The following is a 17,909-nucleotide window of genomic DNA, read 5'->3' as shown; positions in this document are numbered from 1 at the left end:
GCCTTGAAATGGCTTCCCGCAAAATTGCCTAACAAAGTCTCATATTTAAATATGAGAAAAGAGTTTCTGCACACTGGCTTAAAATACAGTGGGGGCCACATTGTTTGCATGATCCAAAGCATTCATTTGATGGGGCCTAACAAAGATAGAGTGTGCCCAAAAAATCAGCTCCATAGGATCATCCCAACCCTACAATTTTGTGGAGGTAAAATGGATGTGTATAATGGACGTGTGCCCAAAAAATCTACTCTTTAAATATTTCAATACTTCTATCCCTCTTTCTCACAATAAGGAAAGCATTGTGTCTAAGGGTGGGTTTCATGTGGGCAGTTAGTCCCTACGTCATCGGCCAAATGAGAGTGATGTTGCTTTGGCTGTGGACAGAGCATTTTCCAACTGCCCTGGAAAACGAAATATTTCATTTTAGATAGCTTTTCCCACCTAGCCTAAAAAAACATGTCATCTTAGATTGCATACCTGATACCCCTTTCTTAAGCCAGACCATTTAATCCTTCTTTTCTCAGAAATATGTCTTTTCATTCTCTATCCCACTCGGCCACTAATATAAATATCTTGACTGGTAGAGTAAAGCAAGTCCTACTTAGGATTGTGGGACCCCACCCTCACTTCCACCAACAACCCTTCTTGCGAAACTGAAAACCCTGGAAAAATAAAGGCGGTGATAATTCACCCCCTTCAATTATAGTATTCACCCCCTATTTTAAAAAATGGATGTATAACCCACACCATAGGATGCTCCAAACCGTCCATTTGATGGGCCACAATCTAAATAGGTTGTCTCCGAAAATCTTTTCCATAGGATGATCCTAGCCCTCCGATCTATATAGAACTCCATATAATCAAGCCTCTAAAGATCAGAGGGCTATAATCATCCTATGGAAATGATTTTCGGAGCACAAACTATTTACCTTGTGGCCCATCAAATGGACGGTTTGGATCATTCTATGGAGTGGGCTGTACAGTCCATTTGAAAAATAGGGGTGAATATTGTAATCCGAGGGGGTGAATTTATCCCTGCCCAACAGAAAACCCTGAAAAAAAGTAGAGAACCAAACAAAAACTGAAAAAAAAAAAAAAAAAAACAAAGACAAAGAAAGTTAGTTGGAATAACTATCTCTCTCTTTTTGCCTTTCACGCTCCCTCTTTCTTCAGGCTTATACTCCACCCTCACTTCCGTCTTCTCCGCAAAATCTGTTTCTTCAAATCCCTTTAAATCCCCAAAATCCTCTCTCCAATCTCCCAACAACACCAAACCATGGAAAAAATTCTCTCCTTCATCTTACTCTCTCTTCTTCTCTTCTCTCTTTCTCCTTCTCATTCCTCTCTAATTCCTGACGATCTCCGTCTCCCTTCTTCTGCCACTTTCCCCACCACTCAAGCCCAGAAACTAATTCGAGAACTTAATCTCTTTCCCAAAGACGCTGTCTCTGTAACAGAAGAGAAAATCAACGGCCATGATTTCCCAAAGATTGTTGAAAAACAATTTGGGTTTCCTGATCTCGCCGCCAAATCTGGTGTCTCTGTTGAAGATCTCGGCCACCATGCCGGATACTATCAGCTCCCTCATTCTCATGCTGCTAGGTAACAATTTTTTACATTTTTTCTTTTCTTTTCAGTCCCATCAGTGGTGCAATTTTAAGGGTTATAGGGTTTGGTGTTATATGTTATTTAATTGGATGATGAATTTGAAACTGATTAATTCCATGAAGAGTTTTATTTTAATGGGTTTCTGTGAAATTTTAAAATCAAACTTCAGATTAAGTTGATGAATATTTGAAAACCCAATTTTACATTTTTTTTTCCTTTTCAATCCCATGAGTGTTGCAATTTTAAGGGTTCTAGGTTTTTGGGTTATGTGTTATTAATTCGATGATTCATTTGAAACTGCTCAATTCCCTGATGAGTTTAATTTTACTGGGTTTCTTTGAAATTTGAAAATCAAGGTTCAGATTAAGTTGATGAATATTTGATAGTATTGGGCTCTACTGAAAACTGGATTTTGCCAAATAATCTGATGTTATGATTTAGGGTTCTGTATGAATTATTTAATAAAGAATTTTCCATGTTGATTATAATATTTACAGGCGATAATAGACTATTAATATAAATCGAAAATCCGGAGACTTTTGGTTGCTAAGAACTTTACCAGATTGATTCCATCAACCTAATTTATCTTTTGGGTTTTGATTTATGATCAATCAGTGTTCGAGTTCATGCATGTCGTCACAGGCCGTCTGCCGGAGATGTGGGCAAGTGAATTCACAATGAAAATCTGGACTTCCATTTTCCGTCCATATTTTAAATCTTCTAGACACAGGTTCATGTCTATTTGGTGTGTATTTTCATGGGATAAAGATTAGTCCATCAATTTCACTTAGAAATTAATGGAACCTGCCTGGCATTATAATGGGGTACCTCTCTTCTTTTTTCATAGGGCCCATCATTTTATCAGTAGGGAGAAGAGGAGGACGATGGCAGAAGAAGGGCCCATTTTTTTTTATGACTTGTTATGTTGGTTGATATCTGTGACAATGAATGTATTGTGGCATGTAATTCACACGCAGCTCTGTATTTGTTCCTTGTGCTCGATGCCATACTTGTAAATTGAATATGTTTTGCATAAGGATTCGTAGTTTTAAACTTTTAATGCATAAGGATGGGCATTTTCTCTTGAAACTTGTATAGATGCTCCATTTGTGATTCCAGGACCTAAATTTTGTAACATTTTGTTATCATTTGGTTTATGGCTTCCCAAATATTCTATCTCTACGTTGATTTTGTGTGTCTTATTGTCCTGAATTTTTGTTTTTGATACTTGCAGGATGTTCTACTTTTTCTTCGAATCACGAAACAGTGAGAAAGATCCTGTTGTTATTTGGTTAACGGGAGGTCCAGGTTGTAGCAGCGAATTGGCAGTATTCTATGAAAATGGGCCTTTCACTATAGGGAAGAACATGTCTCTTACGTGGAATGATTATGGCTGGGATAAGGTAAGTCTGATGACTCTGATTTCTTATTTTAGTTTACAGATTAAACATAAAATTTTTGGAACTAGCATTACTTTTTGGGGCCGTTTGGATATGCGGACTTTAGAATCTTGGATTTCCTCAAAATCCTTAATGGGAGATGAGAGAAGGAGACTGTCCATCGTTTTCTGATTTCTCACCCTTATTTCCGTCGAGCGAGAGAGTAGGAGATCGTCCCATGTTTTCAGGTTTTAGAAATCTCAGGATGGGGGATAGATTTCTAAAACCTGGATTTTTTTACATAAAATCCAGGATAATGGATTGTAAAATCTAGAATTTTACATCGCTTTCAAACTAAAACCTGGATTCTAAAATCCACGTATCCAAACAGCCCTTTCAGGTTTCAAATCCAGAGCTTCTTATCATGGAATGTAATTCTAGATTCATAATTTATTTATTTTGACACCTTGTTTATGGTTCAAAATTTGAGAAACCTATGTATTTTATATGGGTAAGAATTTGGATTGCATCTCTTATTCGTATAATCATATCCAATGTGGTTGTCATGCAGTTTGTGTGAATTAATATGAAACAATCATTTATGCTTCATTCAATTATAGTTGTGGAACTGTTATTTCTTTATTTCTCATTGCCTTATATGAGGGGATCAGTTTAATAGGCTTGAACCCATAGCTCAACTGGTGGTGCTTTGTGCCTCAACAATACGAGGTTGTGGGGCAAATCCCAGTTTACGCACGAAGAAAAGAAAAAGTACCGGTTGATCAATTGGTTAGCCGTTAATGTTTCTTTGCCTTTTCTTTTGCAGTGTCTTATATGAGAGTGTCTGTTAAATCTTTGTTCCTTTTCAAGTGAACAAATGTAAAAGTGCTGGCCAAACTGAGATAGGAGAAATCCCCTGCCTAGCCGATCAAGATCCTCAATAGTCAAGAGAAAGAAGTCATTAGAACTAGCCAACTAGGACTAACTGTTGGTTCAATCGATCTGGTTCGTTCAGTAGTTAGTTATGACTTAAAAATGTTTGAAGGAGAAAAACAGAAGAGAAGTTGTTTTACAAATAGAGAGAATGAAGTACTTATTCCCATTAATCTTTTTGGTCTAAGACCAAAATATATGCGTGCAATAGAAGTAAAAGAAGAAAATACCCAAATACCCCATATTGAAAATATATGATGTTCTAACTCTCCCTCCCAAGCCAAATTTCTTCTCGAAACATTAACTGCTTGTCAACAAATAACTTGATGGTCTGCAATTGGGGCCTTATGTTTAAGTGTATGCCCTAAAAGCTAGTCATTCTTGTATTGAACCTTAAAATTATAAATGGAATTCATGACATCTTATTGGGCAATATAAAAGGAATGTGTTATATGATTACTTAATACATGTTTGTCCTTAGGTAACATCGTAGGAATATCATGCCCATGGATTCACAGATCCGAAGGTGCGGGGAGATATGATCGCAAACCAAAAATGTCCCTGGTTGGGGTTGCGACTGGACATCTCTTCCTGTACATGACCGGCATCATCCCTTGCCTGCATACACGAATTGGGGTGGCTTATCTTAGCCACTAGGGTAGTAGAACCGAAGCAGGCAAAATGGGTTCAGTGAATGGTTCACGCACGGAAGGAGATCATACTAGTGGACAAGAAATGAGGATATGGCTATTCTATCTAGATAGGACCCTTTATATGTCCTTAAAACGTGAGGGATCATATTGGTCTGTGGGCCCGCTTTATGGCTCAGGTCTACCTCTTGGTGGTTCTTGATTGGGATCTTCTACGAGTAGTACTGGGCCATAGGGCAAACTACGAGATCAATAGGGATGCCCAACATGGAATCCTCCACCTCCTTAATGAGGAAAGGCACTTTCAGTTTCAGTCACAGGAGGGGTCTTCTAAAATACTTGGCCATGTGGTTATGATTAATGGTTTATCAAAATGTTTTCCAAAATATTCAATGTTTTGAAAAGGAAATTTGCACATGCATTTGCGGGCCCGGACATGTTGATCGAAAGGTATACTTTAGGGTGTGCCAAGAGGATAGTAAGTGTCCACACTCCATGGGGTCTAGTAAATGAGGATTTGGAGGAAGGATGTACACATAGGAAGTGATTAGAGGTATTTGGATGATCTGATATCATCTTCAGGGATGTGAAACTACGACTTTACTCCAAAAGCTTAAGCAGTTGGAGAAAGGCGTTATTATTCTTTTGTACTTTAACACTCCCCCTCACGTGTGGCCCCTCTTTCTTTGGGTTGGCCTACACGTGGCACATGTGCCCCCACTTTTGGGTTTAGCCATTGCATGTGGATTTTGCTATCAAGGAGGTTTGAACCCAGGCATTTGCTCTGATACCATGTGAAACTACCACTTTGCTCCAAAAGATTAAGCTGTTGGAGAAAGGCGTTATTAATCTTTTGTACTAGGAGCCACTTACCTAAATACGAACCTAGTGTCACTACAGAACAAAGTCACAATGGGGCTCTAGTAATCCTGCAGGATAGACCGTCAGATTCCTACGTCGATCCCACTCACAACTCGCTTGACCCATGAGGATCCTTGGATGATTCGGTCCCGGATTTACGGATTGCACGGACGGATGAGATCGTCTGTATTTTATACAGTGGGATTTACATCGTAGTTATGGTGGATGAACTTTAGTATATATACATTATATATTATGTAATAAATTAATGTGATTAATTAATTAAGATGGAAAGTTGGAATTTCTATATGTGAATAAAGAGGGAGAGATAAAAATGAAAAGAAGTTTCTATTTTACAAAACTCTTTATGGAAATTATGCTTAATTGGAAAATTAGCGAAGAAACTAAAAGGGTGAAAATTGGGAGATATTTTAGGAATGCCTTTGGCGTCCAAGTGCGGTTGGACGTCCAGGCCTTCTTTCCCTTTAAATAAGGTAGAGGGAAAGAGAAAAGCTCTCTCTACACACGTTTTCTCTCTTGCCTCCCAGATTTCATCTCTCTCTCAATTCTCTTTAGGAATTCAGTATTTCCTTTTGGTTTGGAACCAAGAGAAGAATAAGTGTTCTTCTTCAATACTCCGTATTCGTGCGAATCCATAGAAGGCATCCATTCAACTCCTGGGGCGTTCGATCTTGAGAAGATCAAAAGCCGAGCAGGGAGTAGATCAAGCCGAGATTACTGATCAGGTAATCAATTTGGGATTTTTTCTATTCCTTTGCATTTTCTATGAAATAACCATTGGTCATCTAGTGACTAGGATCTTGGGAAATGGATTGAAGGGATCAAAAAAATTTGTTTTAGATTACTCCCAGACTTTTCGCTGCGCAATCTAATCCATTCAATCCACCCTCCAACTAACACCTTAGTAGAAGCGCCCTCTATATACAAGATCTCCAGCATACTTCCGTTGTGCTAAAATAATTCCCTTACACATTCCTAGGAAGTACCTAACTAAGACATTCATGTCAAAATCTCGTTTCAGTTTATTCTTTAGATCTATGGTTTCGTCATCATCGCTTCCAATTATAAATTTTTCATTAATATAACTAAATCAAGTATCTTACTTGCCATTGTTCTTCAAATAAAAAGAGAGTTAGCATACGCGTTTTTTGTACCCTTTTCTTGCTAAGGCCTGACTAAAAAGCTATCACACCGAGTTATCGGTCGGTGCTTACTTTAAAACATAGATAGCCTTCTTTCGTAGAGACACGTAGTTACAACTATTAATTCTTCCAAAACCTTGTGTTTGCTCCATATAGATCTTCTCCTTTACATTTCAATACAAGAATGCATTCTTAGATCTCCTCCTCCAATGGTATTCGGCAACAATTCTCATTCCCTCCTACAAAATCGGGCTGAAACAGATTGATGAGAAGCGACTCCTAGTCGCTCCCCAGAATTCCATCCTTAAAGGGCGCAAAAAGTAAATTTGGTGGAAACGGGCCTGGCGGGTCGTGATTGCCGAACACCCTCTATAAAATCTGAAAGAGAAGTGATATTTTTTCCCCTTTTGATTACTTGGGCCACCCAGCAGAAGTGTACGTGGCAATCAGCCCCATTGAATCCTTCTGACACGAATGCATTCATGAGATCCATATGATGTAGTGTCCATTTATCCAAATTTGATAAGGCTAAATTAAATGGATTGTTTTCTTCTTTACTTTATTATCTTGTGCAAAATTCTATTTGTATCCCTTTGCTATAAGTCGAGTCTGCTTATAAACCCATTTACAGCCAACAATGGTGTTGTTAATAGGTCTATCCATAATCTCCCATATCTCATTTATATTAGGTATTTTGCTTCTCTACGATGGCATTTAGTCACCTATCATTCTTCAAATGAACAAGGTTATGAATTTTTTGCATTTGGTTAGTTAAAAGATGTGGCTGTGAGGACTGTTGCTGTTCTCTTTGTCAAAAATAGTGCTTTTCAAAAGGTTGACTAGATCACCCTTTCTAGCCTGTTATGTTTTATTCCATCATAGAGAGAGATCACTGCTGATTTTCCATTTCATCATAAAGAAACTACTGGTTTTCTTCATAGCCATCTTTACTAGATGAAGGAAGAACCATAACAAATAATGGAGATTTGGATGGCTGAGGATCATAAAATGTATATATATCAATACATGTGGCAGCCTTGGGTGAAAGTTTGCCTTGAGTGATAATCAGAGCATGAAGAAAATAAATATAAACCCATGATTATAGGTCATTATAATCAAAGTACTTGAAACCTTCTTTGTGATCCTAAGCTCCAACATCACTTAGATATTTGATACAAGTGCCACGGTGCTGACTGCTGATGATAGAGGCATAAAATTTATAAAAAAAATGCCATTATTATCATGTGCTAACCGATGGTGCCAAATGAAATAAGCAGCATAGGAGCCTATCCCACACAGCAATGTATGGTCCCATCTTGAGATCTTATTTCTCATTAAAGACCTGGAAATATCAGTAGGTAATTTCTACAAGGGTTTAAGTTTGCATGTTAGGCATGGGATCAAGTATACTTGCACGTCCTCGTCATGTCGAACAAGGTGAATGGTCATGATCGCCACACTAGCCTACCATGCTTACAATGAGAATGTGAGTGGGAAAAGGTATTGGCAGTTTATGTTTCATTATATCATACAAATGTACATAGGTGTCCGCCAGTCAGGTTTCCCAAGATTGCTGTCTGACATATAATGTTTTGTGTTTTGACTTTGGCAGACATGTTTGTGTCTAAGCTGTATAAGTTTTGGTTGGCTTATGGGGGCCAGCCATCCTCCTTGGGGGGCTGGCTTATGGGGGCCAGAACCTGCCATGAGCTCGAAAAGGGGCTTGACAGCCCGGCCTGGGGTGCAACCATGAGGTGTACAACACCTTGTGTCCATCCCTCGCTTAGAAAGGGCGCTACGCTGTTGTTGATAGTAGTACGGGGTGTTGTGCTATGGTCAACCTAGACTTTAAGAGAATTAGTTGTGCCTCTCACATCACCAATTGGTTTTGGGAAACTTGCTTGCGCTATGATCCTACAAGTTGTATCAGAGCGAGGTCCCAGGTTCGAGACTCCCTGAGGTAGTTTCGGGGGGACTACCTAGGGAGGATGGGGGCCGGAACCTCCCGTGGGCTCTAAAAGGGCTTGACAGCCCAGCCTGGGGCGCACCCATGAGGTGTGCAACACCTTATGTCTATCCCTTACTTAGCAAGAGAGCCCACATCCCCTGCTTAATATGGGGGCTTTTGCGCTGCCGTTCATAGCAGTACGAGGTGTTGTGCTGTGGTCAATCTAGACTTTAAGAGAATTAGTTGTGCCTCTTCCATCACCAATTGGTTTTGGGAAACTTGCTTGCGCTAATGATATTACAGTTTTCAATGTAACAAACATAGAATGGTGGCGAAGATATAGTTGAGTTCAGTCATTCCCTTGCTGCATCAGCTGCAAGAAAAATTAATGCTTATCTACTTAATCTAGAAAGCTGTTCCAGAAAATCTGGAACATAAAATGCAAGTTTCCTAGTGACTTCTTAGTTTCTTGCTTAGTTTCTTGATTTGCCTCACGATAATGGGTGCAGAATTAAGCAACCATCTCTGTTATATGTTCAATCTGATTGTATGGCGAGATAAAACAGTTCCAATTTGGTGTTTTATGAAGTTACTGTCACTGCAAAATGTGATTTCCTTGCAAAATTTGTTTTAGAAGATAACATGGTTGGAAGTTGTAGACTATCTAGAGTAGAATATCCATTTTTTGTTTTGAACATAAAATTGAATTTCTGCTACTTTTCATCATTGATGAATGCCATGTTTATTGTAAATATTATGTAGACATAGATTTCTTGATCGTATATAAACCATATTTCTTATTGCTTTCTATGGGAATTTAAAGTTTAAATATAGTTTTTTTTTCCCTGAATGCTGCAGGCATCAAACCTTTTGTATGTTGATCAGCCCACAGGAACTGGTTTTAGTTATACTTCAGATAAGCGTGATCTTCGTCACGATGAAAGAGGTGTGAGTAATGATTTATACGACTTCTTGCAGGTTCGTATGTTTCTCATTAGATGTTATTTAAGGACAGTTTTTTTTTTTTTTTTTTTTTTTGGGTTTTTTTATGGACAGTTAACACTTGTTATATGTGTATTAACTGCTAAGAGTTACTTTTGATCGACCCTTGATTGAATGACATACTGCAATGTGTAACATGAAATGTGTCCTGAGTCTTCTTTGGAGTGAATTTTGATATGAGCGCTGAAAAATATTGCCACCTCAGAATCTGAACTGGCTTAGTTGACTCAGTTTTGCTGTGATCTAAATTGAGTTGTGAAAAATCACCTGTTTATCTCTTAAAATCAGCTAAGTCAACTTAAGAATCTCTCAAAAATGTCAACAACTTTTTGGTTATTTTTTATAAAATTCTAGTTAGCTTATGCCTGTTGAGTTGAAATTGAAAATCTCAACATAATAAGAACTATTTGTTTCCTTGGCCTTTCTTCACTTGTCTTCACGATCCTTTTTCATATATATATATATATATATATATATATATATATATATATATATATATATATATATATATATATATATATATATGAGAGAACATTTCCTACACACTTGTGTAGGTAAGTTACCTACACACTACCTTAAAATACAGTAGGGGCCCACATTGTTTGGGTGATCCAAACCATTCATTTGAATGATCCTCACATAGATAGGGTGTCCACAAAAAATCAGATCCATAGGATCATCCTAACCATTCAAACTATGGAGGCAAAAAATGGACTAATTTGTGAAGGTTTATACACGTCCATTTTACCTCCACAAATCGTAGGGTTGGGATGATCCTATGGATCTGATTTTTTGTGGACACCCTATCTATGTGAGGACCATTCAAATGAATTGTTTGGATCACCCAAACAATGTGGGCCCCCACTGTATTTTAAGGTAGTGTGTAGGTAACTTACCTACACAAGTGTGTAGGAAATGTTCTCTCTCTCTCTCTCTCTCTCTCTCTCTCTCTCTCTCTATATATATATATATATATATATATATATATATATATATATATATATATATATATATATATATATATATATTATGAGGAAACTCTCTCTCTCTCTCTCTCTCTCTCTCTCTCTCTCTCTATATATATATATATATATATATATATATATATATATATATATATATATTATGAGGAAAAGGATTGTACGCTCGACCGTACCTAAAGTTAGGTACGGTAGAGTGCCAAATCACATGGGTCCCCCATTTTTGGTGGGCATCTAAACCATTCATTTGCAAGGCCCCATCATAGATAGGGTGCATACCAAAAATCAGCTCCATAGGATCATCCTAACCCATCCATTTGTGGAGGCCAAAATGGACAGACAGTGTTTGTCCACAAATCTGCCCATTTTGGCCTCCAGTTTTGGAGGGGTTAGGATGATTCAATGGTGCTGATTTTTGGTATGCACCCTATCTATGTAGGGCCTTGCAAATGAATGGTTTAGATGCCCACCAAAAATGGGGGACCCATGTGATTTGGCACTCTACCGTACCTAACTTTAGGTACGGTCGAGCGTACAATCCTTTTCCTCATATATTATTAACTCTTATTTTATTATAAACTCTTCTTTTCGCTCTTTTTAATTAATATTTGTTGTTATCTCTCCTCACCTACACATAAAACCCAAAACAAACTCTTATTCCAATATTATCATCATCGTATCGTATCGATTTGAAAAATCATCATCATATCATATTCATCTCTCATCCTCGCTGCATATTGGAGGCAAATAAAAACTATATTAGATTGATGAATGCATTATTTGATTATCTCACGTTTGTTTTAGATTTTAGTTGTTTATTCCTAAGATTTATTAATTTGTTAAATGAATATTGAATTTATATCATTGCAAATTATGATAGTAATCAGTAATTTTATTTGTATATACATGTATGGGCGTATTCCTGTTTCTAAATATTTAGGGTTGCTTTGTCAGACACTCATATCCGAATTTCTAAATATTTAGGGTTGCAAATTCTGAATTTCTTTCTCATGATTTCAGGCCTTTTTCACTGAGCATCCACAGTATGCGAAGAATGATTTTTACATTACCGGAGAATCATATGCCGGACACTATATTCCTGCTTTTGCCAGTAGGATTCACCAGGGAAACAAAGCCAAAGAAGGCATTCATATAAATTTGAAGGCATGCCCTTATTCAAATTTTATTCTGTGTTCTTCTCTCTGTCTTGAACTTACATAATTGACAAATATTGTTATGCAGGGTTTCGCCATTGGTAATGGACTTACTGATCCTGCAATCCAGTATGGAGCATATGCAGATTATGCATTGGATATGGGAATAATTGAAAAATCTGACTACAAAAAAATTAACAAGTTTTACCCAGCATGTGAACTGGCAATAAAGCTCTGTGGTAAGTTGTGTGTTTCTTAGAATGTCTAAAGTTTACCTCAATTGTTGTTCCTTATCTAGTTATTTGTCATAAAATCATAGCTAAAATTTGATAATTATGTTTTCTTTTCCTTATGTGAATGTTTGAGTTGACGCTGCTGCTAAGCTAATTTGGTTTACTTCATGATTTTGAATATCTAACCCCTGTTATACATTAAATAGTTGTATGCATGCTTTTAAATTTTAGCCAAAATCTGAAATTTCGGATTTCAGATGGGACCGAAACCGAAATCCACCGAACCCGAAATTTCAGATTTTTCCCAAATTTCAGCAAAAATTTGGGGAAAATGAAATATTTTTTCAAAAACTATAATATTTCTCCGATATTTCGGCCGAAATTTTGGTAATTTCGACCAAAATTTCGAAATTAAAATTTAAACATTTTTTTACCGGATTTCGGCTGAAATTTCGGGATTTTGGCCGAAACCGAAGCCGAAATTTAAATTCATGGTTGTATGTATGGTAAATGCATTGCTCTTTCACCTGCATGCCTTCAAATACTTATGCAAGTTTGGGCTTTGTGCCTCTAATGATGAACAAGGTTACAGATATTTTCAAATGCAATAAAATACCAATTATTATTGGTTTTCCTTGGGGAATGATTATTTTTTAACTTGGTTTAATGCATGAAATGTTATTTCAGGCACCTCTAAAGCAGCTTGCATGGCTTCATATGTGGTTTGCAACAGTATATTCAATTCTATCATGGGTATTATTGGAAAGATAAATGTAAGGTTACACAGATATTAATTTGGATCCTGTAAATCCTGGATTTTGGATTTTGAAGATATATTTAACTTGGAGTATTATAATATTTGCAGTACTACGATATCAGAAAACAGTGTGAGGGCGATCTTTGTTATGATTTCTCAAACATGGAGAAATTATTGAACCAAAAGAATGTTAGAGATGCCCTTGGAGTTGGAGACATAGACTTTGTCTCATGTAGTCCTACTGTATACCAGGCTATGCTCACCGACTGGATGAGGAATTTGGAAGTAGGTATCCCTGCTCTTATTGAGGATGGCATCAAGCTGCTTATTTACGCTGGGGAATATGATCTCATATGCAACTGGCTCGGTAAGTTTTACGTAGTTTTGTATTTGAGTTCAAGTCCACTTCGGTACAAAGTACAATCGGAATCCAATGGAATGATAAAAGATCCCCTATGCATTACCCATCGAATAACCATTTGGAGCGACATAGTACAATTTTGGTCGCAATTTTAAAAAATTGGGAGCTACTAAGATGGTCATGTGAACTTTAGGGCATGTTTGACAACCATGGAAAAATATCATGGAATATTTGTTTACCCAAAGTGATGGAGAGAGAGAGAGAGAGAGAGAGAGAGAGAGAGATTTGAAATGGCTGAAATGTTACGGAGAGCATGTGTTAGGGATGGCAAACAAAGAAAAAACATCTCTGTTTAAAATGCAATTTTTGTTGTCATTCAAGGGATGGTAAACAAAGAAAAAACATCTCTGTTTAAAATGGTATTTTTATTATCATTCAAAAAAAAAAAATAGTAATTTGTTTTCCCTATTTTCCAACCCTATCCCATGCTCTCCCCACACACCACCCCCTCAAAATTTTCTTCTCTCACACCTTTTTAACCCTCTCTTACATTATGTAGCAAATATTCCATGAAAATTGTTATTCATGGTTGGCAAACATGCAATGTATTTCTGTTTATCAGGTTTTGAATTTCAGTTGCTTTCATTTAGGGCGTGTTTGGCTGCCATGAGGTTTTTTTTTTTTTTTTTCATGATAAGTTGGTGTTTCCAAGTGGAGAAGGGTGAAGTGGCTAAAAATCAGGAAACAAAAAATAGGAAACTAGTAGTGTCTCCAAGTGATGAGAAGTGGCTATAAATCAGGAAACAAAAGCTCTACTCAAAATGGGATCGACTTTTTCCTGATTTTAGCCGCTTCTCATCTCAATCGTGCCCTCTCAAATCTCTCTCCTCCTCCCACTACCCTACGCCTCTCACACCACTTGGAGACACCGATTTACACACATGGCCTTAATGAATTACTTGATTCAAACATTTCTTTTCCTAGGACCATAGTATCTAACCTTCTCATGTCCACATTTGATATTGACACACCATCCCATAATTGTAACTCTTACCATTAAACATATGTGCTTGGAGCAGGAAACTCAAGGTGGGTTCATTCAATGGAATGGTCTGGTCAGCAAGCATTCGCCGCAGCACCCAATGTACCATTCCTAGTCGATGGCATCGAAGGAGGACAATTGAAAAGCTATGGGCCTCTCAGTTTCCTCAAGGTTTCTCCATTGTTTCTATTTATCCTTCTCTTTAAATCAATGTAAGCTATCTCTCTATCGCCATACATATGATAACTTAGCCGTGGGTTGTGTGAATAGGTCCACGATGCTGGTCACATGGTTCCAATGGATCAGCCCAAGGCTGCATTAGAGATGTTGAAGAGGTGGACCCAAGGGAAACTCGCCGATGCTTCTCCGGAACAATTGGACGCAGTTGCTGACATATAATAGCCGGAAACTATTGAGCTGACCTTAAACAGAAATTCAGTGTATTTTAAGAGTAATTGTGAAACCTATCTGTTTTCATCATTGATTCTATACCACTATGTATAGAATCATAGCTGTGTCACTGGTATCAATATCCCCCATTACTCTCAATTTCTCTTCTGGATGTGGCTGTAAATGTGTTTCCAAAACCAGGTTAAATTTATTTCTGTGGGACTCTTAGCATAGCTGTTAAAGGTTTGCTATTTGATTTAGATTGTGAGAACTTTTAACATGTCGGGTCACTGTTTGCCAGCTTGTGTTTTGGCCATTGTCGTTTCTTAGCTAGGCTGGATTGGGCTGCTTGTGAGAAACTGCTCACCATTTGGGGCTCTATCAAGCTCCAAATCCTACTTATGATTATTTAGGGGCCGTTTGGATACGCGGATTTTAGAATTCAAGTTTTTAGTTTGAAAACAGTGTAAAAGAGGGTTCATGATCAAGCTGTTGTATGCTGTCCTGACAGCGTTTCTTTGATTTTAAGTAAGAAATTCAGGTTTTAGAAATCTCTCCCGCATCCTTAGATTTGTAAAACCTAGAAACATGGGATGATCTGCTACTCTCTTGCTGACGGAAAGAATGGTGAGAAGTCATAAAACGACAGCTGGTCCGCTTCTTCTCTTGTCTCTCATCTACAATTTTGAAGAAATCCCGGATTCTAAAATCCCTGTATCCAAACGGCCCCTTAAATTTCATGAATAGTGAAAAATTTGCCAGTTTTGTTGCGAAAAAGTATCCTGCATTCATTGATCATTCACCAAGTTTTTGAAATTATTGCAAGGTTACATATTGTAGTGGTGGTGTTCGTGGGTTTTCTTTATTATTATTTTTCTGATAGGTAAGCTGCGATTGAACCTAGAACAAAAGACTGAACATTGAGCTAGAGGGTCAATCCCTATATTGTGATGTTTTCTGTGCTTGGACCCGACAAGAGGATAAAACTTTGATTTTGAAATATGTAAAGAATGGGTAGTTTATTCATTTTACTATTCGCATTACCATGTTTGGCTGTTGAGATCTTTCTTGGAATTGTAATGGCTTTTAAAAAGAAAAAAGCAAGGTGGGTTAGTCTCGTTATCAAAACATGGTAGTGGGAATATCAATGTCATACAAAAATGAACAGTAGTTTTTCTTAGTTATGTGGAGAGAAGGTGGCCGGGTCTCTACTAATTAATGGAGTTCAACGGTCAGGATGGTCCGATATATCATGCATCTGAATACTAATTGTAATCCAACAGATCCATACATATTTCAAGTTCTGATTAGGATTTGAAAATTGACATATCCATATTCAAGATCCACAAGTATGTTCAAAAGTCAGATTAGGAACTAAAAATTACAACCAAAAAAAAAAAAAAAAAAGGAAGGCTTTAAGGTGTTTTGTATGGTTTAGCATAAATGATAAAGCTATTTTTTTAATAATTTTTACGGGCTACTGATATTAGTACAACCATGTTTTGACAAGAATAGAGATATGGAAACCGACTCGAGAACTTTAGTGCAATAAAAAAGAAACGACAAGGTGAGTTCGGCCCATTATTAGAACATGGTAGTGCCAATAACAATAGCCTTTCTAATACAGTTTACTATAAAGTATGAGGGTACCTTTATAGTTTTATAATAAGACAGAATGATAGAATGAAGGACACCCTTGCAAAAACCAGCTCCAAGAGATCCCCCATTGGTCCATCTCAATAAAGTGCATTTATAAGGGCTAGGGGTGTCGGTGGACCCAGACAGTCCAATGGATAGTCCGGATCCGAACCTTAATAGACAAGCTCTAGGCACATTAGAAGGATACATGGACATAGTTTGGATCCTCTTCGTAAGATCCAAAAAATTATGGATCGTGATCAAGACTAGGCAAAACAATTCGATGGATAGTCACAATCCGAAGTCCTGTTACTAAAATACCCTCAAAATATTTCATATAATAAGTTTTAAAGGAGGGGTATTTTCATAAAAATGAAGTAAATATTGCCTAGCTTAAAACTTTCCACTTTCCTCCTTTTCCAGACATCTTTTTCTCTTCATTTCCTCAATCGGTTTTTCTTCTTGTAAACTTGCCACTCACCCTCAAGAATGAAGGATTAGTTACTAGAAAGTTTCATCGTCACCCACCCTCCAACATTGGAGTTCTTTTCAACAATAAAATCCTATTCTTCATCAAAATCATGGGTTCTTATGAGATATAGCAACTAATTCATTTTTGAACTAAGGAAATTTTGGAGTTCATTTCAAATGAAGAAAGCTGACATTTTTTGCTATTTTGTAACTCGGACTGTTAGGACACTCCAATGGATGGTCCAATTTGAAATGGATTGTGACCGGGACACAAAAAGTAGATCCGAAGAACACTCCGAATTAGATCCGACTGATAAGGGATTTGAAAGGATCATGACTAAGAAATAGGTGGATCCGATCCGACGTGGATCTGTTGACACCCCTCATAAGGGCACACAGATGTATAAAAAATGGCCCAGAAAATTATAAACTTAAAGAGCAATAAATGTGATCTGTTAAGACTGACCAATGTGGGCGCCCTTGGAGCTGGGTTTTTGCAAGGGCGGCCTTCATTTTTCATTCCTCTTATATATGCAAATATTCAATGTTAATGATATTGGCACTGCCATGTTTTGATAATTGCCCTAACTCGCCCTGTCTTTTATTATTTAACATCAGTCAATGGTTATTGGCAATTCCCAAAAAGCTCTAAAAAACTATATAAAAAAGAAAAGACAATGTGAATTAGTGCAATTATCAAAATAAAAAAGAAGTGAGTTGGCGGTTAGGGCAATTATCAAAACATGGCAGTGCATCCGTATTCAGTTGTTCTAGGTAGGAAAAAAGATTGTATAATTTTTTTAGAGGTCGACTAGCAATACTCATCATGACTCGGCCCACAGGTGGCTCAACATTGGTGACCGGTACCATTGATCTGATTGTCTATACCAAGTGGGTTTATGTTCGACGCTGAATGGAGGTCTCATTTTCAAGATTGAGTGCAAAATTTAACTTCTTAAAGACAATTTTTTTTTCTATCATGCTTGATGAAGAGAATCTTGAACCATCTAATGAGGATGGAGCGAAGAGCACTAGTCCAGCTTTGTAATGGCCAACAATATTCATAGACCCGATCACCAGCATGTGGTAGTGGGTCCACATCGTGCCTTATCATTTTCCTTGAATGGAACGATGCTTATCTTGAAAGATGAATCTATTTTTAAAGATATTAAAACATTTTTTTGTTGGATCTTGGATGATCCGACAGATGTTCTTGATTGGATTCAGACATTGAGGATAGCCTAATAGGATTCGAGGAATTCTTTGATTAGGATCGAGTGGATCTTGACCTAGAAAAGGATGGATTCAGCCAATAATTTTTTTTTCATGATAAATAGAC

General features: G+C 37.4%; 1 protein-coding gene across 1 annotated transcript; it reads left to right on the top strand.

The window, feature by feature from the left end:
• Positions 1-1,154: 1,154 nt before the first annotated feature.
• On the top strand, positions 1,155-14,721 carry LOC143855484 (serine carboxypeptidase-like). The gene is made up of 9 exons (XM_077365599.1): positions 1,155-1,602; positions 2,843-3,011; positions 9,401-9,520; positions 11,545-11,688; positions 11,767-11,917; positions 12,599-12,684; positions 12,777-13,035; positions 14,109-14,242; positions 14,342-14,721. The coding sequence occupies exons 1-9, from the start codon at positions 1,277-1,279 to the stop codon at positions 14,468-14,470; spliced, it is 1,518 nt and encodes a 505-aa protein (XP_077221714.1). The 5' UTR covers positions 1,155-1,276; the 3' UTR covers positions 14,471-14,721.
• The last annotated feature ends 3,188 nt before the right edge of the window (positions 14,722-17,909 follow it).

Source organism: Tasmannia lanceolata, unplaced genomic scaffold (assembly GCF_043159265.1).
Source record: "Tasmannia lanceolata isolate RefF3 unplaced genomic scaffold, GAP_Taslan_0.1 ptg000021l, whole genome shotgun sequence".
NCBI classification, from domain to species: domain Eukaryota; kingdom Viridiplantae; phylum Streptophyta; class Magnoliopsida; order Canellales; family Winteraceae; genus Tasmannia; species Tasmannia lanceolata.
This window is presented reverse-complemented; position numbering and strand designations above follow the sequence as displayed.

Bases quoted from the DNA above. Each gene is read 5' to 3' on its own strand.
- LOC143855484 (XM_077365599.1), top strand. From the start codon at position 1,277: ATGGAAAAAATTCTCTCCTTCATCTTACTCTCTCTTCTTCTCTTCTCT. The intron at 1,603-2,842 runs GTAACAATTTTT...TGATACTTGCAG, and splicing joins CCTCATTCTCATGCTGCTAG to GATGTTCTACTTTTTCTTCG. The intron at 11,689-11,766 runs GCATGCCCTTAT...ATTGTTATGCAG, and splicing joins GCATTCATATAAATTTGAAG to GGTTTCGCCATTGGTAATGG.